Genomic DNA, 20,345 nt, shown 5'->3' with positions numbered 1-20,345 from the left:
ATCGATTGTATGGTCAGAATTGAAATATGTTTGAGTAACGACTTTAAAAGCGTTGTTCGTTTCTATAACAACAAATGCATGGATGCAGCGTAACATACAAGTAAAGTCCTGATGTGTCTATTTGTGACTTTCTTAACAATAACAGATGAAAACACCTGGTAAACGAATGTCGATTGTCGCGTTCAACAAGGCGGTAAAAGGTAAAGCGAGTAACATACAAATAAAATTAACTTGTTTCCTTGCGTAAGGTAAGTGTGATATTTTTAAGATAACAGTCTATTGTTTATGCTTGTGACTTTTTTCACAGTAGCAGTCTGATAGCATCATTTCCCTTAGGATCAGAATAGGCAAAAATTATGTAGTTGTGTTCTGTTTCCTCTGGTGGTCGCATGTGTATTTTGATCCGATCAAAGTATATATGAAGAGGGCAAAGCTAGCTACAATACGAATACGAACTGATCAAAATGAGCATTCATCCTTGCATTGAGTGTGATCATGAAGTTAGACCACGTCAACAAGCCCTACAGTGCGACGGTTACGGTCGATCATATGGCCTTTCTGACCATATGATCGATTTCTGTGTAGTCAAAGTCTCCATGGCTTGGTTAGAAACCAAGAAAAAGTTTCTCAAGCTCACGAAATGTCCGTGTACGTACCAAACGAACAACGCTTCATTTTTTTGTTTTAAACGGAGAACGCTTTCCTTTGTTGTTAGAAACGAAGCACGCTTTTAGAATCGTTACTCAAACATATTTCAATTCCGAACACATGACCGATTTCTGTGTAGTCAAGTCTTCATGGTATTGTTAGAAACCAAGAAAAAGTTTCTCAAGCTTACGAAACGTCTGTGAGTAAGAAACGATTACATACCAAACGAACAACGCTTTATTTTGTTGTTGGAAAGAATTTAAACTTTAAGAATCTTCAGGGTATTGTCGGAAACAAAGAGCGCTGTAGTGATAAACATTTCTCAACGTTATTGCCTATTAACAGTCTGAAATTCAGATCTTTTTAGTATTTGTTTCTTCAGGCGACTTGACTTTTTTTTCGGGCGACATTACTAAAATTTCGGGCAACATGACTTAGGTTTCGGGCGACATGACTTCGGGCGAGATGACTGTCAGGCGACTTGACTGTAAACCTAAGCAAATACGAGGGAGGGCGCGGCGAAACAAAAGATTTAAGGGGCAGAACAATGGCTAAGCACGTGCGTTTTAAAACTTTGTACATTTCTTAGCCTTCCTCTACAAAACAACAACGTGAAATCACCAAGTTTTCCAAGTTTAGGACAGAGACTCAGACGGCGAATTATTTAAGGTTCTATCAGGAACTCCACAATGCGCTCCCGTGTTATGCTGTAGTTTAGGTGTGATGCCAAGAGAAGGCAAGTACATCTTGCCATTCGAGAAATTCTAAACAAAAGAGTTAATTCATTTTTCAATAGACCTTTTCCTCAACGTTGCCGTACTTACTGCCTAAAGTTTCTGTTGTATTTTTGACAGTACTGAACACAAAGCTGTAAGCTGCACGGGTTTACGTTATAGTTACCCAACATTGCGTAGCTTCATCATTAAGAAAAATCGATGGCGATGATCGAGATTACAACTGCACATGAAATGTATGAGCCTAAGAGATAGAATAGTTTATGTTGTCAGATGTTTCTTACCGGGATCCTTCAAGGCCTAGGAAAAATTATGCTGAAAAACGACATTTTCTGTCTAAAGCCGTGACCTGAGGGCTATTTGGGCTAAAAGACATATCAAAAAGGCTCTCAAATCAATTAAACTTGGTAAAGAATTAGACATTTTTACATGGAATCTGCATTAATAGTAATTTCTCAAAGGCAATCAATCAAGAGTGACGCCTTAGAATTTTTACACTTTTTAAGTTACGCCTTACCTTCTATTCAATTTCTGGTGTTAAGAAAGTTGTTCGTTTGCATTTAAAAAACACTTTGCTTTTAGAATGCCCTCCACATATGTTTATGAAACTGTCTAGATATTCGGCGTCATTTGAGAAAAAAAAAAAGAAGCAAAACAATTGGATAACCCCGTACACAAGGAGCAGTATCGACGTTTTTATCAATGCCTTTGTCGCCACGGACATGTTGGTCAGAAGTTATGTATAAATAGGATGTCTGACTGAAATCGTTTACAAACATAACGGTGTTATTTTAAATAATTTATCAGCGCAAAGGATGACAACCATGAATAAATAATTGCCAAGCAGTAACTTGAAAATTTTAAAACCACGATTTGAAATGGTAAGATTACAAAAAACACTTTAAAGGTTGACAGTTCCTCTGCACAAATTACACTCATAGCAGTTGATACATCGTTTTTCACTAGAGAGACGTCGATGAAACACAAACTGTCAGAGGCGTGAAAAATAATTCGAACTGTCATTGTAATGTTACAGGTGAATCCACTTAGATTCAAGTCGATATGAAATAAGTAGGCGTGATATTAATTTTAACTTAGGAGTAAGAATTTCGAGTACTTAACTACATCTTAATTTTCGTGCAATGGACTTCATATATAATTTTTTTGGTGTTAATGAAGGCTATGTAACTTTTCTCTTTATTCACATATGTGCTTTTCGTGGCTTAAGTTTCCATTTGAGTGTTTTGCTAGCATTTTATTTAATTGTATTAAAGTATAAAACATGTGTTAACGAGGTCATAATTTGCATCACAAACCCATCCTGAGACCACCTGAAATTCCGTAATTTGTATCCATGAGTTCACATTCAGGTAACATCGCGTATTTTCCAAAGAACTGGTTGCTGACTTCAGAATATCGCGTTTAATTTTATAGACTTGCCAGGTAGGTTAAGCCATCATGATTCTTTTAAGCGATTGAAGTTCCATCTGATAGAATTGTCTCCAGTCAGAATCGAAAGTAAATCGAACTTAGCAGTGTCGATGTCATTTCAGTTGAAATTGATATTAAGCCTCTAGTGGAAGGAGTACTGTTAACTGAACCTGTGGAAAATCAATAGGCAAGTGAAAACGCACTGTATATTAACTAAGGAAAAACAGACTCTCGAAAAAAAGGAAGAAAAAAAATCTTTATATTTTCCATACTCGAATATTTATTAAACAGCAACTCACGCCCTTATTACATTAAGTTTCGAGGGGCGACGTACCAAGGAAATACAACAAAGCTTTTGAATACTGCTCGAAGTATACTCTTCAATCCAAATCTGCCTGTCAGTTCAATAATAAAGCTGTGCTGTACTTTTATCAATCTCCCATGTTCTGTAAAACCCTTTTCCTAGAAGAGTTAAGCTCCTGCTTTAACGCGACTAAGGTGCCATCGTCTTAGAAAAGTTTTCCGTCAAAAAGTTTTCATCCACCCAAGTTATGCCATGAGAAATGATTACGTGTTATGATATAACAGACCCTGCTCCTTCGCAACAACTTTTTATTTAATATGTTGAAACATTAACGGGAGAATTTACTTTAATGTGCTTCAACATGAGATGGGCCTTAAACTAAACTTCAGTTAACAAAGGTTTCAAACAATGTTATCTTTGATAAATTTATTTTCGTGCTATGGCTTCAGGCAAAAAAAAACGCTTTTTTATAATCAGGATTATAATTTCACCTTAAGATACATGTAATTTCATTACTTTTTTTAATTACAACCCATTTTGGCAACTGAAAAGTTTTCTCCTTCGAAGGAAGTCGGTCAGCCAATTTTTTTGTTTTTTTGTTTACGTCATCAACAACTCATTCCGAATTGGATTCAATTTCTCTCTGAGCCGAGGAAATAGGGAGGGCATATGCTGAGTGCTTAAGAGAAACGCAACATGGTTTTTGTAATTATAACGATGATTGCTAGATAAAACGGATCGTGTATCACGGACAGAAAATCTCCAAACTCTATTCACTTCGTTACGTTGAACTTTTTATCGTATGGTAATTATCAGTTATACAATTTCCCTCCGTTTTCCATGAAAGAGGTCATAAATCAACTTTCACTATAACATGTTTAGGTTATTGAATCGGCAAAAAAAACGGCCCTTAATCAAACTAAAAGAGAAGAAAAAATATGAGCCTTGTCCTGGGCCAGTCCAAACTGATCATGCTTTTTTCATGAAAATAATCGAGACACGTGCAATTTCATTTTGTTACGGATGGATTTTTTTAGTAGCATCAACACTTTTCTGGTTTCGTGTGGTAGGCAATCAAACGATGTATTCGCAAACAGTTTAAATGCTGCGCTTATCACGTTATGCCAGAGTAAAGGTTAATGTGGCAAGCCAATATATATGTGCAGATAGACAAACGAATTGGGGTTAACAAAATGTCAAACTGCGTACTGGGCAGAATTAACACACGTCGAGGAAAGAATTTCACGACATGATTCCCATTTTCATATGGAAACAAGTTGAGCAAGCGCGAAATGAGGTTTTTGATGAATGTTGTGAGGCAATTAATAATTAATGGGATTTCATGGAAATTGTGATAACATCTATTGCTTCTTACATTAACAGTTTTTCTTACCTCATAAAGACAAGGTAACGTCTTTTGTGTGGTATTTGCCAAAGTTTTCAGAAATGACTAATTGCTTTCTAGAGTTCGGTGTACATTCAAGAAGGTTGTTCGATTTCAGTACCGAAATGGTTTCCTCGCATTATCAGGCAAGTTTAAACTTTTTTCGATAAGTTAACTAACAAATAACCCAGCAAATAGGCCGTCGCTTGTATTTTGAAAGAAAGAAGCAACTAGATCTTGAAAATGCCGAGCTTTAGCTGATTTAGAGCATTTGTCCTTTTGTCCTTTTTTGTTCCTTTGAAAACGAGCTTGTGGGCTGCGACGCTGCGACAGAAGCGAAAAAAATATTCCGCTAGGGCTTGTCTTTCCTCAAGAGGAAAATATTTTACCACGATAAAAAGCAAAACTAACGGTGTTTGGTTTTACATTTTATTAGAAACAAAAGCATTGTGTTCCATATTCTAGAAGAGAATTCGAGAAACTACTCGTTGCTACAAACAGTACATTTTTTAATACAAATTGACCAAACAGCGTGACATGAATTGAAATTAAAATCGAGAACAGAGCACAAGGTCTGAGTCATAAAACACAACAGCGATGAAAAATGACATTTTAAATTTGAGCAATACGTAACATTCAAGGTTCTATTTTCGTGCTGATATATACTTACTGCATATCTGATAATTGCAGTAAGTATTTCACAATAATGGGAGTTATACCTGTAGGCCATTAAAATCCAAGTTTTATTTCGTAATTCTCCTCTCCAGGTGCATTACATTTCGTAATAAACTAGTTAAGAGAAATTTGGTGATATCTCAAGAAATTGCTGCATAGTTGATGACTTTTTCCCTTCTCCTCATCAGTTTGTTGGAAAATGCACTAAGAACAAGTTACGAGTCAATCTCTTGGAGAGCTAAACGATTAATTGTTACCTTACACCTGTCTCAATGCTTGGCAGCATCAGTCTTGATTGAAAGCTCGCTATACTGCATTAGACGGAACATTTATAGTTCTCATTCATCGACGGACAGATCAAAATTAAACTTTGAATTAGGTTTTAAGTTTTACTTTTCCATATATGCAAATCTGGGGTTATATCACTGATTTGCATGTAATGCAGTGATGTAAATGATTAAGCCTCGATTGCAGAAACAACTATTCATTGTCTGGCGTTAGCTCATGAATTTCAATATTTATACTCGTAGCTTTTTTAAACTTTATTTAGAACTGAAAGCAGTATGACCTTTCTCTTTTTTAACAGAAATAGAGAATATTAGTGCTGGAGAGGAAGAACTGCGTAGTTATCCTTGAAAACTAAACGATACAAAAGAGAATCATGGCCCCGTGTTGGATTAGAAATGTCGTTATTTTCTCCGTAATTGCTGTTAATGTTGCTGGACGGTAAGACATCTGTCTAATATGAATAATATATGAGTATTGTGAGTGTCGGAAATAGACAGTCCGAATTTTGTTTTACTCCGTCTCGTTTTTTGTTTTACTCCGTCTCGTTAACTTTGCCAAGTGACTACTCTAGATACAATGTCAAGAGAGGAAACACACCAGACAAAAGAATCTCAAATAGTGACCGACAGTCCCAGTTTGTAGATTGGCTCCTCGTGATATTTTCCCTTCTATGATTGGCTGTTGTGATGAATTTGGTTTTACGACACTAAATCAAAGTACGCTGAAAAAAAAAATGAGGTTTCAAAGTAGTAGCGCGTGCGATTACTGGTTTCACAAAGAGGGGCTGAACTTCACAAGACCATACGTCACTTTTACCAATCTTATTGCATGATTATCATTACGTTTTTGCCTTTAATGGATTGTAGTGAGGAAAATAAATCTGAGCCAGCGTTGAATGGAACAGGAAATATTCCCATAAGTTTGGTGGAATATCTAACTACAAAGTACGACAAGACAGTCAGGCCAAATGCTACATCAGGTGATTACTCAGTGACAAAGTCACTCGATTATGAGAACACATTTTACTTGATAATGAACTTGATAAGCTACAGTAAAATTCACATTTGAAAATGGAAAAACACGGACAAATCCCTTTTCACACAATGTTGTATCACAAACTAGTGTATGCTACGTTTTAAGATTAATTGTATTTTGCCGGGTTACTACATAAGAGGATGAAGCTCAACCTTTTCTGTTACTCTATCTTTGAAGGGGAAGTGAGGGTGGGAGGGGGGAGGGGAGATGGAGTGATTGGGGAAGGAGGAATGGTTAAGGAGGGTGGGGGGAAAGGAATGAGGGGGGGAAATGGGGAAGGGAGAGTGTGGGGGGGTGGGGAAGGGAGAAGAGGGAAAGGGGAACCCCTCCCCGATAAGCTGGTTTTACTATTTTGACCTAAAAAGGAAATGAATGCGGTCAATTGATTAAGAGTTCAGGTGATGGGCTGTTGTATAAATGTCATTTCCAAGAAATGTCTTGGAAATGAATAAGGTGAGCCTGGATATTTCCACATCGTGAACTTCATCAGAGAATGAAAAGATGGTGTTAAATAAGAAGAGTGTACGACGCTTCGAGCGCTGTTCCCTCTGATTCAGAACCATCCGCTTTTGTTTATTTCTTGTAATCATTTGACAGATTTCCCAATATGTAAAATGAAACAATAAATCAAAACATATTGTTTTACAAGCAATTTATTATTTGTAGGTAAACCTACTGAGGTTTTCTTAGATATTTATGTGGAGTCGTTTGGAAACATAAAAGAAGTAAACATGGTAAGATCATTATTCAACAATTATCCTTAAAATTGGAGTTGATTTTTTTTCCTCAAACCACTAAACAATGCTAAGGTTTGACTTTATATTAAATGTGCTTTTTGCTTGTTTTGTTTTCACGTTCCATGAGCCTCAGGTTTAGTCGAGCCCTCTTGAGGGGAATGGCGCCTAGTTTAAATTAAAAGTGAAATACCGAGCACAACATTTATTATCCTTCTTCATCACGCCGTTCGTTAAAACACTCTTTCGTCATTGGTGATGGCAACATTAATATTGAACCTGCTCGACGCTCCACCTCTCCACGACTATTATCAGTTATCACCTGTGGGGGGAGGGGGGGGAAGGGGGGGAGTTCGACAGAATTTGGTTGTGTCACTGTAAAATTTACCCAATTCCCTCGTAAGGTTCTGTACTATTCTAACGATCCCTCCCTTCCCTCCCTCCCCCCCCCCCCCTCCCCATGATGAATAATTACTGATCCCTAAACATTTTCCCTTCAATTCTCTGTTTTTTAGGAATTTCCAGGTTTTATGTATTTCCGTCAGATGTGGTTCGAGGATCGTATCGCTAAGTTCATAACCTCTGACAATCAGGTGCTGCAACGAGACTATATTTCTCGCCTATGGTTACCAGACTCCTACTGCTACAACGCAAAAACCTCGGACCTGATGCTGCCCGACACTGAGGTTCATAGCGTCATCAGAATCGATCGGAGAGGCTTCATTATGTACAGCAGAAGGTAAGTGCACTGTAAATGATAATGAGCGAGAACTGAGTTTCGAAGCGGTTACACACTCAGAAAGGATCATTCATCAAATATCTTAGGGGTTCTATCGCTCAGATGATATTTAAGATCAAATTTATCCGTAAAATAAGAAATAATTTGTTACATGCTTTTATACGTCAACACGATGAAAAGCAACATACATTTAGTCCTCATATCAGAGATCTTTTTTTTTTCCTTTTAGTACACACATTATCGCTTCATGTGAAATGGATTTGCATGATTTTCCTATGGACACACAGCAGTGTAAATTATCATTTGGAAGCTGTGAGTATTTATTTTTCTTGATTTTGTTTGTTATTGTTTGTTTTTTGGTAGCATTCATTCTGTGTTTAGTGGGAAGATCCTTCGCCCTGACGAAAGGCTAACGCTCGCACGTCAGCCTTATAATCTCTTATGATGACCAATTTTATTTATTTATCAAGCCAGTTAACCCTTTAAACTCTAAGAGTGACCAGCATCTAATTTCTCTTTACAGTAATATGGCTGAATCAATCCTTAAGATCATGAGAATAAAGGAAATGATCGCCACCCAAAGGAGCTTTGATTGTTCAACAAATTCTCCTTGTCAGTACTAAAGGAAACGTATATAGAAGAGTATGGAGAATGTTGATACTGATGTTAGGGTGTAAAGGGTTAATAAAACCAAATTATACATGAAGAAATGCCGAGGGAAAGTTTCCTACTATATTATTCAGTTGACTTTCCGAAATGTCCACGAATAGAAGTCGATCCTCTCGTGTTTTTTTGTTCTTTACTTTGTTTTTGTTTTTGTTTTTTAATTTTTACCTGTCATTAGATGGCCATACAGACGATGATATTCTCTTAAAATGGAGGAACCCCACGATTTCAATTGCTAACAAAGAAATGGCACAATTTTCCGTCGGTGACCCGACGTTGTCCACTGAAGTCAACGAGTTTTCCACCGGTAAGAGTGCGAGATAAATATGATTAGCATGCATATCCAACTGAACCTGCTTGACTGTAACTTACGTCGGCTCGAACACGAGGCGAACTCTCACTGACAATGATTAGGTGGTCCAAGGAACTTTCAGAATTTCAAGGAATGGTTAATGAAGTCCCTTCAATTGATATCCTGAGGACATGTTGCCTTTGTGGTAAAGACACTGAATCTAGTACACGAATTTAGACACATATCCTTTAAATTTCTTCAAATTCAATTGGTAATTTTTTCTGGCGCAAGGAGGCATTCGAGGTTAATCCTAAGTGTTTGTTGCTTCTGTGATTTCTTTCATCTGAGTCAAAACCACTCCTTACTAGGGGTGGAAAGGGGGAGGTAGGAAGGAAGATGGGGGAGGGGGAAAGGGGGGCTCGCTTTTGAGGCAATCTGTCTCTTTGAATAGTTAGACACAGGCAGGGTCCGATCAAACGATGTGTCGAGAAGTGACTGGCTGCCCTTTCTCAAAACAGTCCTGACTCCTCGTCTTTCATTTTTCCTAAGGGAACTTCACAGTGTTAACAGTGACATTTCCATTCAAGAGACGCATGGGTTATTACATTATTCAGGTGTACATCCCTTGTATATTTCTGGTCATGCTCAGTTGGATCGTGTTCTGGATGAGGCCTGATGACAGCGCTAGTAGACTGACTGTGGGTATCACCACTATCCTGACCATCGTGTTTTTGCTCGGCTATACCAACGGAATGCTTCCCAAGGTAAGGGAGCAGTCTTTATTTACCACTAGGAGTTTGGGGCGATCAAAAGGACATTCTTCTGGAAAGAGGTTGGGTTATGGTATTTCGGTGGTGGTGAATGCAATTTGACATCCCCTTGCATTATCATATACTATCAAGCCAAACGTTGCAAGGAATGACACGCCTGTCACCTAGTACTGACGTATTTGTATATCCATCTGATGATGGATTTACAAAGATGAGAATGTTAGGGAGAAGGGGAATTTCTAAGCATGCATATCGTGGAATTTAAATGAATAATGGATACAGACTTTTATTCGGGCCTGCTTAAATCGGAATCATAGGGTGTGAATCTGTCCCGTACAGTGTGCGGTTAGACGGCAACTGTCATTACTGAGAATAATTGTTGCTGTTTAAGCACTTCGTTTGTTATTAATAAGTATCAGATCATTTCCAAAACAAGATGTTAATTATGTTCCGCCGATTTTCTTACTGCCAATGCCTGAAACGATGTATCAAAATAAATACATATAATTAATCTTATTTTAATTGAAAAATACTAATCTCAACACAATGTACCACGTGAGAGAAAACAGTTGAAATTTAGCTGCAATTACACCTAGCCATTCATAGAAACTTATAGATGTATGCAGTTCATACTGGCTGTGTGGATTAGCGACTTCTGCTACGACAACGTTCCTGTAATATTTTTGTCACAGGTCAGCTATGTCAAAGGAATGGACTGGTACCTGATGGTGTGTTTCACGATCATTTTTCTGAGTCTGTTGGAATGCATCGTCGTGGACAGGTTGTGGAGGGCAAATGCCAGGAAAATAGAAGACGAGCAAAAAAACAGAAGGACGAGGAATTCTGGGGACAAGGAACCAAGGAAGGTAAAAAATAATCGAGGAGGGGGATTAAGCTTTGTTAATGAGTTCTTAATTTTTGCTGAGTTTGTGAGGTACTCCAACGTAGTATATAGTACTGAAATCTGATTTGTTATGCCTCATATTACCCCGTATACTAGTATGCTACGCCGTTCATATTGTGCTATGATTAGATTTTTTTTCCAATTTCCCACCTGGTATAGTTCTAATTGCATTTTCTCCCGAATAGAATTCGGTGAAGGACAAAGGAGGGTTAAACTGCCGTTACGTGTCTGGTGTGCAAATTCTGAGGCCACGAAAAGCAGATACTGGCACACAGACAAACAACGAGGGAGGAAATCGCCTGAATCACTGGGAATCAAATGAACATAATGAACTTTTTCATATGATAAGAGATGAATACAGGCACTTGAGTCTTGGGGAGATGCGCCCGCCTTTGCCCGACGAAGCTTGGGTCGAAATGGATAAGGAAAACACACAGGCGCATTACGACACAGTTGTTCGCTGCTTCTTCAACAAAAGAAACTCTCGCCCAATGGAACTCTCGGCTAAGGTGGACAAAGCAAGCCGCGTCTTATTTCCTTTAACGTTTTTGCTGTATAACGTTGCATATTGGGTGACTTACTTTCACGGCACTAATGTTTTACCCTACAGAATATAAAATACCGGAGTTTAAGTCACAGGTTCAAATCCTGTCGAAGGAGTTCTGATTTTTTGCGGGCGTTTTCGACTCAGTTTATATTCGCATACTACATTAGTATGATAATTACAATATTTGACAAAATCGTAATTTTTCTCCCGCACCGAAACCTACCTTTTTTTTTTTTTTTTTTCGAAATAACACTCTTTCTGTCGATTGAATGTAAATCACTTTCGATGTCGGCAGAAGACTTTTAACCCTTCCATGGCCAAGATCTGAAAGCTAATTATCTTTACTAGAGAACATACTCTTTTTTGTAGCCTTTCTTAAGACAATATCTGAACAATTTCCCCCGTAGTTAACATTTCTCTAAATTCTCATTACGTGTCCTCTACACAATGTATTAAAATTGTAAATGGATCATATCTACGCATACTGATCATTGGTTTGAGTGAAAGAGTGAAAGCAAGCTGTTAATATAAACACAATAATAATGTTAGGATTTTCTGAACCTCTGAAGTATATGCGTGCCTTACGAAAGAAATAAAGAGTATGCCATTTAGGTTATTCACAAGAGTAAGCATAATTTATTGTGCGTGTAAACCTTTTATCTCTGTCTATATTGAATTCAATTCACTATTCGCCTATTATAATCTTGATGCTTTGAGCTAAGGCGGAGTAAAGACTCTGCCTCAATGATAATCCTTGTGTCAAGTATAGTCAAGTATTTGTTCAAAAAGGCTGAATGTTTCTAGATCTCTCTTTCTAACTTAACTAGCCCAAGGTTGCTTTCTTTGTTTCATTGTTCTCTCAAAAGTTGTTGGAGACCTTTGTTTATAAATGTTGTGTAATTTTACGTTAGACTAATGTAATTATTTCTCCCACGATAATTTTTTCTTGGGCCTGTCAAATTACTGCTATTTTTTTAAAATATTTGTAAGTCTTGTGTGTTGCAGTATTTAGCCTGGCAACTCGATAAAATGAGTTATTCTTCCATGTTGCCATTTTAAGTTGACTGAAAAAATAAAGTATATCCTTTTAGTTCAAACATCAAGCTTGAGTGAAAGTGGTTCGTATTTTCGTTCATACATTTCCCAAGGAAAGTCGGGTGTTCTTGCAGTTTTGTCTATACCGAGATATTGAAAAGTTTTTCAACTCGAAACTTCTCCCAGGATTAACACTTTTAGGAAGTGTGCTGTCTCCGCTCTAAGACCTCCAGGAATCATCATGATGAGTTCATATACGTGTTTTCTGCTTTGTTCAGCGGAACTACAATGACGCAAACCCGCTTTTGACCCAGATGGGATTTCAAACTCTCCCGTTATTAAAGCAATGGCAAGAGTGAGAAACCTTTTTTTATAAGTATTCCGCCAAGGGATAGGGTAATTGATAGTATATGAATAAGTAGTCTGCTTTATTCATTGACTTGCGTCGTAGAAGTTCATATTTATTTAGAACCTCGCGTGACTTGAAGATCCTTCCAAGTTATTTAATGCACGTGCTGCGTGTGCGTTAACGGAAAGCATGCTGCCACAGCATGTTCGTAAAATAAAAGGGATTATCTAAAGCTCTCAGCTGATGATAATAAAGAGTAACAGGCGCACACAACAATAATATTTAACTACAATGGGAGTGATACCTAGTTTGCCAATGGAGCACAGGTGATAATGAACCAAGTAACCTAGGGTTCAATACAATGGCTTCCCACCTGACAGCAACCGTTCAGATGTTTCCCTGTGGCCAATCACCATCAAGAATTTTGAAAACAATATAGAAATTACCTACAGAGCCCCCTGGTGTTACTTAAGAAGCTTTTAAAACACGGATATCTGCTCTTGCAAAGACAAATATTTTCTAAGTTACCACCAACAAATTGTTTTTAATGTTACCAAATAGCTATCAAAAATTATGTCGCTCTGTTTCGTGAAATTTAGGTATGTCATTACCTTTGTCGCAAAGCCTTGTGTATAATTTTACATTAGCGAGAAATAAAACAAATTTGAAGTCTATTGTTCAATCGCAAGCTCAAAGTTTATCACAAACGACTTAGTTATGCCGCGCTATCAGGAGCGAACACCTGCTCAGGCGTCCTACGGGAAAGCTCTAATCTGGAAGATCGTTTCATACATAAATCCACGATACTTCAAACTTCTAGCAGCACTGGAGTGGTAAATCAATTCATTGCATTGAGTATTACAAAGACCTTTTAGAGAACTATCTCTGTAAAGATCAATCGGTTTCCCGCGTAGTTGATACTTTTTTTTTCACCTCTTTGTGGAATATTATTATTCCATATTACCTTACCAAAACTAAGAGTTATTGGAACGAAGGTGTCTCTAAACTGTATTTCGTCACTGTTTTAACACGGTAAGTACTTTTATGGGTGTGTGTGATAAACAGGTTTTGAGTCAGTTTGTCCGTAGAAAAGTAAAGGTTTGGTTGAGAGCGACATAAACAAGACGAGCCTACAGCCATCTCAGAATAATTTTTATTATAATACGGAATATCGCATTTACTTTCAAACCTCTGGAATATGTAAACAGACTCTTCTACGCTGTTTGCTTTACAAACTTTTTTTCCCACAGAACTGGTATAGAGGTGTTCGGTAGTGACATTGAATCTTCGTTTATTTTCAATGATCTGAACTTTAACCAAAGTTTTTGAAGAGTCGAATTTGCATTTCATCAATTCATCAATTCTTTCACTGTACATATTTTTCTAGAAAATTCTTTCAATTCAACTTCGCGTTTTTAGAATGACAAAACTACTCAGTAAGATATTTTAAGGAAAATACCTCTGTAAAGAGTAAAAATGCGCTTGTGTGACATACCGGGATAGTCTTGTGGACGAAGAGAATATTTTCAATTGACAAAAAAGCTGCAAAAATCATAACCATTTGAAACAAAAGCTAGGAAGAAACGACGAGACGTGCTTGATGTTAATTATTAAGCTGGGTTAATAACTTTGAAAGCAAGCTGAAAAATAACATCTATTGTATATTCCATCACAAAACATGTCGGCTGACGAGGAACAATAATCAAGATAAATTATCAATTTGACCTGTGAATCAAGGCTGCATCGACTCAGGGAAGAACCATTGGAAATGAGAAAGATTAAATTCTACCTACAGTGTTGGCAATGATAGAGGCTTTCATTTAGGGTGTTTCCATGGAAACAAATCAAAGTACTCAGTACAAAGTTGATTAGGACAAAAAAAAAAAAAAACGATGAGAGCTGACGAAAGTAACTCTACAAGTGAACGACCAAAGGTGCGGGAAAGCGTGAGTGACCAAGTCATCTGATTGGCTGGGACGGGGTGATGCGTATACGTACTTTCCACAACCAATTATCGAGAATAGGAACGCAATACCAAGACAGTCTCATGGACAACTTTCCACACCCAGCTTTGAATTACTCGAATAATCAATATCTTTGAAAAGATTTCCCTTTCCTCTCATTTTTTTGTAGCAAGAGGCTGTACTCTTCTCAAACCGCTGGAACCATTTGCATACATATGGCGGGCAAGATATAAGGAGACCTAGATTGAGAATACTCTCTGACTTTATCGTTCCTTACTCTTATATAAACAAAAAGGTTGTTGGCGGACCCTTGCTGGGATGGCGTTGCTCCTTTTGATTGTGTATCAAACATTCCTTCTTACTGTAACCAGGTAACGTCTTATTTAAAATTTTTCCTCAAGTCTAAACTGCTAGTCTTAACATCTATAGAATAATCAATTTAAATGATAATTGACAAAAGTCAACCTTAGTGTTGAAAAACTAAATACTGATTCTTGCACCAAAACGTTACATCTAATAACTGAATTCCTACGTAAATGATAACTAATGAATATGATCAATCCAAATCAAGACTGGCCAATATTTATGTTGTGTTGGTATCTGGTTAATTTGCTTGTCTCCTATGATGGTTTCAAAGTAGAAGGAATCTTGTGTAGTTCATAAATTAAAGTTACTCATGAGGTCCTTGACAAGAATCATGGTCGAGACGGCACGCAGGTAGTGCACACAAGGACATTCTTTGTTTAATTTCCAGCTTGATATAATATTTGATATTGTAATTATCTGTGACCACTCGCTTACTTGCTCTCGTCATTTCAGTGCGGGTTCATCACTCCAAGTGCTTAAAGAACATTTGACCAACTCCGGTTACGACAGAGGATCACATCCCAACGATGGAGGTATGACCTGTAGTTTAAAAATGACCATCAGTTGGTCAGATAATCGATTATTGATGGCAAATCAATGCTTAATTTTGTAACTTTCATTTCCCTTGCGTGTGAAACGCCTTGAAAACGATCCATACCCAGTACACATCGATACCAAATCCTGCCGGACCCATTCGCACCCACATTGAGTGTCGTTAAGCTTCTTCCAACGCTATCACTAAGACCAATCATAACAAAGGAACTGAGAGCAAAAATAAAAAAAAAACAGCCAGTTGAAATCGTAGGGAAAATATTTGACAAAATTAACAATTCATATACCCGAAATTAACCATTTCGTTTGTGGCGCTTTTTTAGTTAATTACACGTTGATATTGGTGGATCTTTATGTGGAATCGTTTGGGAAAATAGAAGAGGTCAACATGGTAGGATATTTTCAACTATTACTAATGTTTGCAGTCAAACATTTTCTGCAATTAAAATTAGGGAAGGCAAGTTCATTAATTTTTATCTTAAACTGCAAGTTACAAAGCAGCTCATGATTAACAGACGGTAGGGTGGAAAAATAAATCCAGCGATTTAATCTCAGTCGATGGCATGAATTTAAGAATCAAATCAAGGAATAATTTTCAGTTTCGTTTCCTGGATTCTTGAGACAAATACAAGGTTATTCAGTGTAATTTAGTGAATGTCACAGGTATACTCGAAAAAAAAAAAAGAGAACTCCGTGCGCAGGCAATAGCTCCGTTAAGTACTTCAAATGCTCTACCACTGTGCTATAGGAGACTTGTGGTAGGATAAGTCGTAAAGATTTCTCTTATCCCGTACAGGAACTAGATGCGTACATGTACTTTCGTCAGGAATGGTACGACCCTCGATTAGCAAACGTCGTGAACAAAACTGTGCATCTGGCTAGAGATGACATCAACTTAATATGGAGGCCTGATACTTTTTCATATAATTCTCGCGCAACAGATCTGGATAAAGAAGACAAAAGCTTACATTCCTCTATGAATGTGGAACCCTCTGGGCGCGTATTCTACTCAAGAAAGTAAGTTTGCTGTTCACAAGAATATCATTTGCTTGCAGATAAAACTTCTACGGCTACCACCCGCTAATTCGACTTAAATATGAATTCTTCATTAATATCTGATGAAGACTGAAAGTCACTTGGGAAAGGCAACGGTTAAGTGTCAGACTCAGAACCAAGAGATCCTGAGAGATATTACTTCTTTAATTTTCCCTAAAGGGTATGTGTCGCCCGACAGGGTTTGATACTCGGGGTCTTGGGTATAAAACGAGGCAGATTAGTCCTCAGTATAGAGTGTGAGCGTTGGCGATTCATGTGCTGCATCTGTGGTATCAGCTTTATGGCAAGTTTATCCTTCTGACTCCCAGTAGTGATTAACATTTAACTTCTCCCTATGAAATACACACATTATCCAACAAACGGGTAATAAGTTTACTCCAGCTTATCGGGTAAAATTTTTCAACTTGATCCAGCACCAAATTCTCATAACTTATTTACGATGAAATGTGCAGCAGCCAGAAGTGAAACCCGAAGTAGTTTCCCTTATGGTCCCCATGAAAGTTTTTGGGACTAATTTTATCCCAAAATTGTCTAATAAACACTTGATCTTGACTGAATCTCAAGTGTTCTATTATAGTTTTATATTGTTTATCTTTAGTACTCACTTAGTGTCCGCCTGTAATATGGATCTTCACAACTTTCCAATCGACACACAGAACTGTTCGCTCACATTTGGGAGCTGTAAGTACATAGTGGGAGATGTTACATGCATATTGGCAATAATTTTCACCATTTACTCTCTTCTTGAATCCATTAAAGGAAAAAAAAGGAAAAAAAATCATTCTTAGCTTAAATACTGTTACATGCACTCATTTCTTTAAAATCTTGGATGCCTGAAACTGAAAGTTTCTGAGTGCATGTCAAGCGACTTTTATATAGTAGAGCAGGGTGCAGAGGCGGATAAGTAAATCAAGGAGAAGGCAAATAAACGATCAAATTAGTTGAAAAAGTGTGAGCGTATGAACCACAATCAAGGTGGTGTTCAACAACGTAAAGTCAGAAAATAAAGTGCGAAGCGCGTCAGGAGGAAATAAGGTCTGATAAAAAGGGCAGCGGGAATTAAATTAGTACACTGATAAAAACATTGCGATCTGTAGGTATGACAATCGATGTACACTACAGTTGTAGCCTCATCGCAACTTAGCCGCTGAAGTGTTTTATATAGAGTAAGATGCAGCGTTTCAATTAAGGGTTTTCTCATAGTTTTCCAAGTAGTCCGTAACTAGGCACTGGTCATGGTACATTTGATTGATCATTGTTTAGGCAGACGAAGAATGTTCAATCCTCCTTAATACACATTGTGCTGTATTTGTCTCAGACGGGTTTTCTACGCGCGATGTTGATTACATGTGGAAGCGAGACCTTATCACTGTCGAACAAACTACGATGGCGCAGTTTTCAATCATATCTGCAAAACCCTCACGCCGAGTTGGAGTATACATCGGAGGTAAATTATTTATGACAAGATTTAGCAAGATTTAGAAAGCTTCCGCGCCCTGAAAGACGAACTGTAATTAAGTTACTAAACTAATTTTGACAAGTAGCTTTCAAGGTTATAAGTCTTTGTGTGGTTATTTAAGGAGACATACGGTATATTTACAGGTAATTCTCTTGTGATAGTAGATGGCCTGTCGAAAGTTTTCTTTCGTATCCATTTTCAGTTTTGTTGCAACAGATTTCATTTAGATCATCACTGCAGAGCTATATCATATGAATGAGAACAGGAAAAAGTCTAGGCGACAAAGAGTTGTTAAATTGAAGTTGAGTCTTCTACAAAACTAACGTGGTCGTCCTCACCTAGTGTAATGCAACTACATATGCAATGATGACAAATTTTCTTGGCTATCATACACAGGTAACTATACCATCGTAGGAGCATACTTCTTGCTGCAAAGGCGTCTGGGATATTACATGATCCAGCTGTACCTTCCATGCATCTTCCTCGTTATGCTGAGCTGGATCGTGTTCTGGATGAGTCCTGATAATGGAGGTGACAGGCTCACTGTCGGCATCACTTGCATTCTCACAATTGTTTTCTTATTGGGTTACATTAACGGCATGCTGCCTAAGGTTAGAGAACTCTCATGACTAAAACATGACATGCATTTAACAGACGGTGGTATGCAGGGATTCGCGAAAATTCGTTATGGTTTAGGCTGTCAACAGTCAAGAAAACCATCATAAGAAAGACACGTTTTCTTTTCCAAAAATAGTTATAAAAATTTCACTCTCTGCAAAAATTAGACGTAGGCCGTATAAATATTGGCCGTATGTATTTAAAATTAATTTAGAAAAGAATAAATGTATTTTTGCCCTTGTTGACAACCAAGGCTCGTTGCAAACCCTTCTGCTATTTACTAGTGAGGAACTCTATATCGTAGCGTTACCAAAAATGCAACACCCGTGCCTCTCCCACCCCAAAATACTTATATCTGTGGATAACACTTCACAATATGTAATAAAAGTGTATCTCTGGTTCAGTGTCACGTTTGCGTAACTCACGCCAAACAAAATAAAAAAAAAACAAGAAAATTGGATACAATTCTATAAAGTTATATAGAGATATTTACATTGCATAACTTTCAGAGAATTATTTGATACCCGATACATGTAACTTCATTGCAGGTGAGCTATGTGAAAGGAGTGGACTGGTATTTAATGACGTCATTCCTTTTTATCTTTCTGTCCCTGGTTGAGTGTGTACTGGTAGAGAGACTCGCAAATGAAAAGCAAAATAAAGAAAACAGGGAGGAAGGAATACACAACGAAGGACTGGTAATGAGGTTTCCACTTTTTTTTCCAGATGTGAAATTATCTCCTTTTGACCTAGAGAGACTAAACAGCCTCCCTCCTTAAAAAGATATTGCACTGACAGTGCGTGGGATATTTAGATTGAGATTAATATCAGTATCTGAGAAACTGCGCACTTACCCCTCCCCCAAGTCCAACAGCTGTCAACTGATAGCAAGTTAAAGTTAATGTTAGGCCAGGGGAAGGGTAGATACTGACATTGATCCGAGGTTTCAATCCCCGTATGGTCGTGACAGTGAATCAAATCGGAAAGATAATTTTTTTTAATTATTTTGTAGAACACTTCTCGACTATCCTTGAGCAAACTGGACCTACGTCATCGCAGGAGCTCCAAAACTTTGAACATATCAGGTGATTCCGTCAAATCCCCAGCTAAGGGAAGAGTTCATGTCCTACCAGTGACAGCCACAGCCCCTCATAACGACACTGGCCCGAATGACGAGACATCAGAGCTATCGCAGAAGAATGGCAGTTTCTTAGAGTGTCTTGAAGGAAACCCAAAGTCACCCAGAACTAAATGTGGGATGAAAAAAAGAACTCTCCCAGAAAAAATAGATTTTGCGTGTCGACTTCTGTTTCCTCTTTCATATGCCCTGTACAATTTGGGCTACTGGTATGTTTATTTGCAGGGCATTGATATAATAACATAAGATTTTCGCCTTTAATCATAAAACAAATAATAATATCTACCCCATCCTATAAATGGAGGTTATCACACAATTCTCTAGATTTGTTGCGTGATGAATCAGGGTATGACTGCCTAAACAAGTTTTTGTTCCTGTTGTGGTATAATTAGTTTTTTTTCAAAGTTATATATCTTCTCGTATTTAAATATTAAATACTTTCCCAGGAAGTACCTGTAACGGAGGTAATTGGTGTACATAGAATCCTTTTCCTGTGTATATGCTAAGTAAGTTGTAAAAAGTTATATTACGCGCGCGTATTAATTGCTTCTAACTTATGATCTATCGGAGGACAGACGCATAGGTGACGTCACCATCAAACAATATAACATATTGCTGTGGGTCTCTCCAGTAACAGATCTCAGATTACTTCAAAAT

The 20,345-nt window shown here is 37.6% G+C and overlaps 2 protein-coding genes across 5 annotated transcripts; both read left to right on the top strand.

The window, feature by feature from the left end:
- The first annotated feature begins 175 nt into the window (after positions 1-175).
- On the top strand, positions 176-12,210 carry LOC131786019 (gamma-aminobutyric acid receptor subunit gamma-3-like). 3 transcript variants are annotated; one of them, XM_066171311.1, is made up of 10 exons: positions 176-248; positions 5,763-5,902; positions 6,331-6,443; positions 7,166-7,233; positions 7,749-7,972; positions 8,202-8,284; positions 8,817-8,945; positions 9,480-9,694; positions 10,393-10,566; positions 10,790-12,210. In XM_066171311.1, the coding sequence occupies exons 2-10, from the start codon at positions 5,838-5,840 to the stop codon at positions 11,219-11,221; spliced, it is 1,503 nt and encodes a 500-aa protein (XP_066027408.1). In that variant the 5' UTR covers positions 176-248; positions 5,763-5,837; the 3' UTR covers positions 11,222-12,210. The 3 variants fall into 3 exon arrangements, with proteins under 3 accessions (XP_066027408.1, XP_058958983.2, XP_066027409.1); XM_059103000.2 differs by lacking the exon at positions 176-248 and adding an exon at positions 2,715-2,825; XM_066171312.1 differs by lacking the exon at positions 176-248 and adding an exon at positions 4,500-4,524.
- Positions 12,211-13,270: 1,060 nt separating this feature from the next.
- On the top strand, positions 13,271-19,939 carry LOC131785998 (gamma-aminobutyric acid receptor subunit gamma-2). 2 transcript variants are annotated; one of them, XM_066171440.1, is made up of 10 exons: positions 13,271-13,368; positions 14,669-14,870; positions 15,319-15,398; positions 15,741-15,808; positions 16,214-16,434; positions 17,072-17,154; positions 17,792-17,920; positions 18,329-18,543; positions 19,099-19,248; positions 19,563-19,939. In XM_066171440.1, exons 2-10 carry the CDS (start codon positions 14,818-14,820, stop codon positions 19,932-19,934), a joined length of 1,371 nt encoding a protein of 456 aa, XP_066027537.1. In that variant the 5' UTR covers positions 13,271-13,368; positions 14,669-14,817; the 3' UTR covers positions 19,935-19,939. The 2 variants fall into 2 exon arrangements, with proteins under 2 accessions (XP_066027537.1, XP_058958957.2); XM_059102974.2 differs by having other exon boundaries at positions 13,306-13,567.
- The last annotated feature ends 406 nt before the right edge of the window (positions 19,940-20,345 follow it).

Source organism: Pocillopora verrucosa, chromosome 8 (genome assembly GCF_036669915.1).
Source record: "Pocillopora verrucosa isolate sample1 chromosome 8, ASM3666991v2, whole genome shotgun sequence".
Lineage (NCBI taxonomy): Eukaryota > Metazoa > Cnidaria > Anthozoa > Scleractinia > Pocilloporidae > Pocillopora > Pocillopora verrucosa.
Note: the sequence above shows the minus strand (reverse complement) of the source record. Positions and strands in the feature narration are given on the sequence as shown.